Genomic DNA, 3,135 nt, shown 5'->3' on the forward strand with positions numbered 1-3,135 from the left:
GGAGGTCTCCACAAAGATGTTGGCAGGCTACCAATCCAGCCTAGGCAAGGGAAGTGACTGCATTTTACGAGGGCTATTTTATGCCCTGCATTTGCACTTCAAAAAGCACAGGAATGTAAGCAAGACAGGTACAGAGGGAGTCTTGATGGTGTTCATGCAGAATTTGAAGTGAGCTCCAGGTGAAACACACAGCCTTGTGTTTAGGCACTTGTATTTAGGGATCTGTTTTAGCTGACAGGGGACTGCAACAAATAACAACCAAAGCCAGCTGCCATTGGTTTAGGGAAGCATAAATCAGAATTAGGCATCTTCCTCACTTGCAAAATGGTACTGAACATGAGGAGATGCACTCACACCTGTGCCAAAGGTATCCCAGCCCTGCATCCTGGCCCTGGAAGTTGAGCTGAACAGAGGCTGAGCTCCATCCATCCCACCACAACTGGCAGGACACAGGGATATGTAATTACACACCTGGAAGTGCCTCCACACAGCCTTTGCTAGTGTTACACTGACCTAGTGCTAGGGAGCCCTTCCAGCTCCTGGAATTGTTGCTGGAGCCTCACACCTCTAGCAAAAGTGCTTTTTCCTTGCCCAGTGCCAACACTGGGAACCGGCCAGAGCAATTCATCAGTTTAATCCAACACTGGATAATCCTGTGCCAGGCAGCTGCACCAAGGTGAATTATTTTGAGGACACAAGGTACCTGCACACCTAAGTAACTTGGATTTCAGTGTTTGCTCTTTTTCTTCCACACAGGTGCTGGAGGGAACATTCCCAGCAGGTAGGGAAGCAAAGCATTACTGGCTGAAGTTACTGCCAGGTAACAGATCAAGGATGGCAACAATAGGACACTGCTTTAACTCAGAAGCATTACAAAAGCTGCCTTCTTTTCCTGACTGAAACAATCACACTCCCGTTCATTTTGCAGGTGTTCTGTACCACAGTATCTGTTAAATGTGACAGAAAAGGCTCCCACCTCCCTTTATTCTTCCCATTACATTTATGGAAAACACGAAGCTCTGAAAATTTTAGAATTTATGTGGTTTTACATGATCTCCCTTTTGTTATATCAACTGAGGTATGAGCGCGGTGTTTTCTTCGTGGTACCAGGACTTTCTGCGTTTCACCAAATACCAAGCATTACAACAAATCCCCCTTTAGAAAAGACTTAGAAGAATATTTTTCTTGGAAATCTGTATTTCAGAGTAAAACACCCCCATAATTTTTCTGTACATTTTAAACCAGCTCGGGAGGTATGGCACACAGAGCAATGGAACTGTTCATTTTAACTCAGCACCAAGGTTTTGCCCTAAATGCAGCAAAACCCTGCACCAGGACAACGCTGCAGTGACTCTGATTTAATGGCCAAGCTTTAAAGCCAAGCTTTAAGAGCAGCACACCTGCACAGATACCTGCAAAGGAGACATCTCAGCCACAAGGCTTCAGAACTACAGTTACAAGGGGGAAGGATTTATTACAAACATAAATCATGAACACCTCCTGCCACCAGCATCACTCAGATGGGCCTGACCGGCACGTTTTTCCCCCATGATTAATTCTGGCCTATGGAAAACACTGCTGACTTTGGGTCCTTTCTTTTTCCCTATGGACACAGGTGAGGGATAAACTGCTGACACTAGAGAGCAGCAGCAGAACAGGTCTGGTGGTTGAATCTGCTCAGCAATTCCTCTTCTCAGATTGAAAGGTTAGCTGATTTCAAAGGCCCACTGAGAATTGGACAGCAATTAACTCTGGAATACGGGAATCCAGCAAAAATTTAAGGCTGCCAAGTTACCAAGAACACAGAAAGTAAGAAAACTTTCTCATTCAGGAATGTTTTAATTCTTATTCTAACAGAGTTCATGGAAGAAAGCAGCCAGAAGTTGATATGCCTATTTATCACATGACTAAAGGAATTATATTAAGAATTACAACTTTTTTCAACAGTGTAACATAAGCAGCCATCAACTCCTTATATAAAAACCTACCATCTGATTGAAGTACAAGGATATTTTAAATACTTGCATTACTTGTCACTGTTCAGAGTTTGTTCACAAGAGCTGCTCTCTGATTTTAATGCAGCAGCACATCCTTTTTTCTGGCAGTCTCTATCTACATGCATAGAAGAGCTGGCACAGCATCCAAATAGAAAGATCATACTGGACTTATTAATGCACGAAGCGCTCTGTTAATTTAGAAACATTAATTTGAAAACTTGAATCCTGACTCCAGGGGAATCCTCTCACGACTTGGCATCAATCAAAGTCACGTGGGGCCGTTGCACATCCCAGAGCAAAGCAGGAACACGCTCAGCTTACACAGAGTGGTGCTGGCCACGGGCAAGGCAAGGCTTATCACTTCACTTATCACTTCATCCCAAGGAAGCCCCATTCATACTTACTTTATCCATTCGATCTTGTTCCACGCCAAACTTCCCTCCATAGCCATGGGAAGCTTTTGGTCCTGTTTGCAGCTCCCTCTCTTTGAGGCTCTGGTGTTCTTGGAATACATTTTCCCTCAGCTGATGAATACTTTAAAAGACAAATAACCAAGCAGCAAGTTTTACTAAGGAAGTTTCAGCAAGCAACTTCATAAAGATGCAAAATATAAAGCTGACAAAAATATCATCTTAACTAGAAGTTGGATGACTTGCATTTTTCAAGCCCTTCCCATTTTTTCAGTGCACAAAACATCTCCTCATATTTTGAGACACTGGATTTGTCCCACTGCAAAATGTTGTTTAAAAAAAGAAAAGAAACTTGCTGGTTTTAAGACTAATGTGGAAGGGAACTTTATTTTAACAATCCATTACCTAGAGTTGATTTGTGCCTGAAACATATCTTTTTTTCCTCATGTCCTAATTTAAATTCTTCCCAATGCTTTCTATTTAGACGGCAACTTTTCAGAACAGGGATCATCCCTTATCACACACAGTCCCTATGGCAACAGGGCTAATTCTAACAGAGCATTCTGGACACCACTCTACTGCAAAATAAAGATGGCAGGAAACTTGCACCTCCTCTTCCCAAGGTGATCCCTTAAAATATGCAGGAATTGAACTGAGGGCAGAGCAGACTAGGCACAAGAAGGGTAATCCAGGATGTAATCTGCACCTTAAGCACTTCCCACCCAAAT

General features: G+C 42.9%; 1 protein-coding gene across 6 annotated transcripts in view; it reads right to left on the reverse strand.

Moving 5' to 3' along the window:
• The window catches only part of CTTN (cortactin), a 17,778-nt gene that overhangs the window by 13,518 nt on the left and 1,125 nt on the right, over window positions 1-3,135 (reverse strand). For all 6 annotated transcript variants that reach the window (XM_017733043.1, XM_017733040.1, XM_017733042.1 and 3 more), the window contains exon 3: window positions 2,402-2,531. In XM_017733043.1, the coding sequence (XP_017588532.1) occupies window positions 2,402-2,531 (130 nt within the window). The remainder of the gene's footprint in view (window positions 1-2,401; window positions 2,532-3,135) is intronic.

The sequence above is a fragment of the Corvus brachyrhynchos genome, unplaced genomic scaffold (genome assembly GCF_000691975.1).
Source record: "Corvus brachyrhynchos isolate BGI_N302 unplaced genomic scaffold, ASM69197v1 scaffold315, whole genome shotgun sequence".
Classification (NCBI taxonomy): Eukaryota; Metazoa; Chordata; class Aves; order Passeriformes; family Corvidae; genus Corvus; species Corvus brachyrhynchos.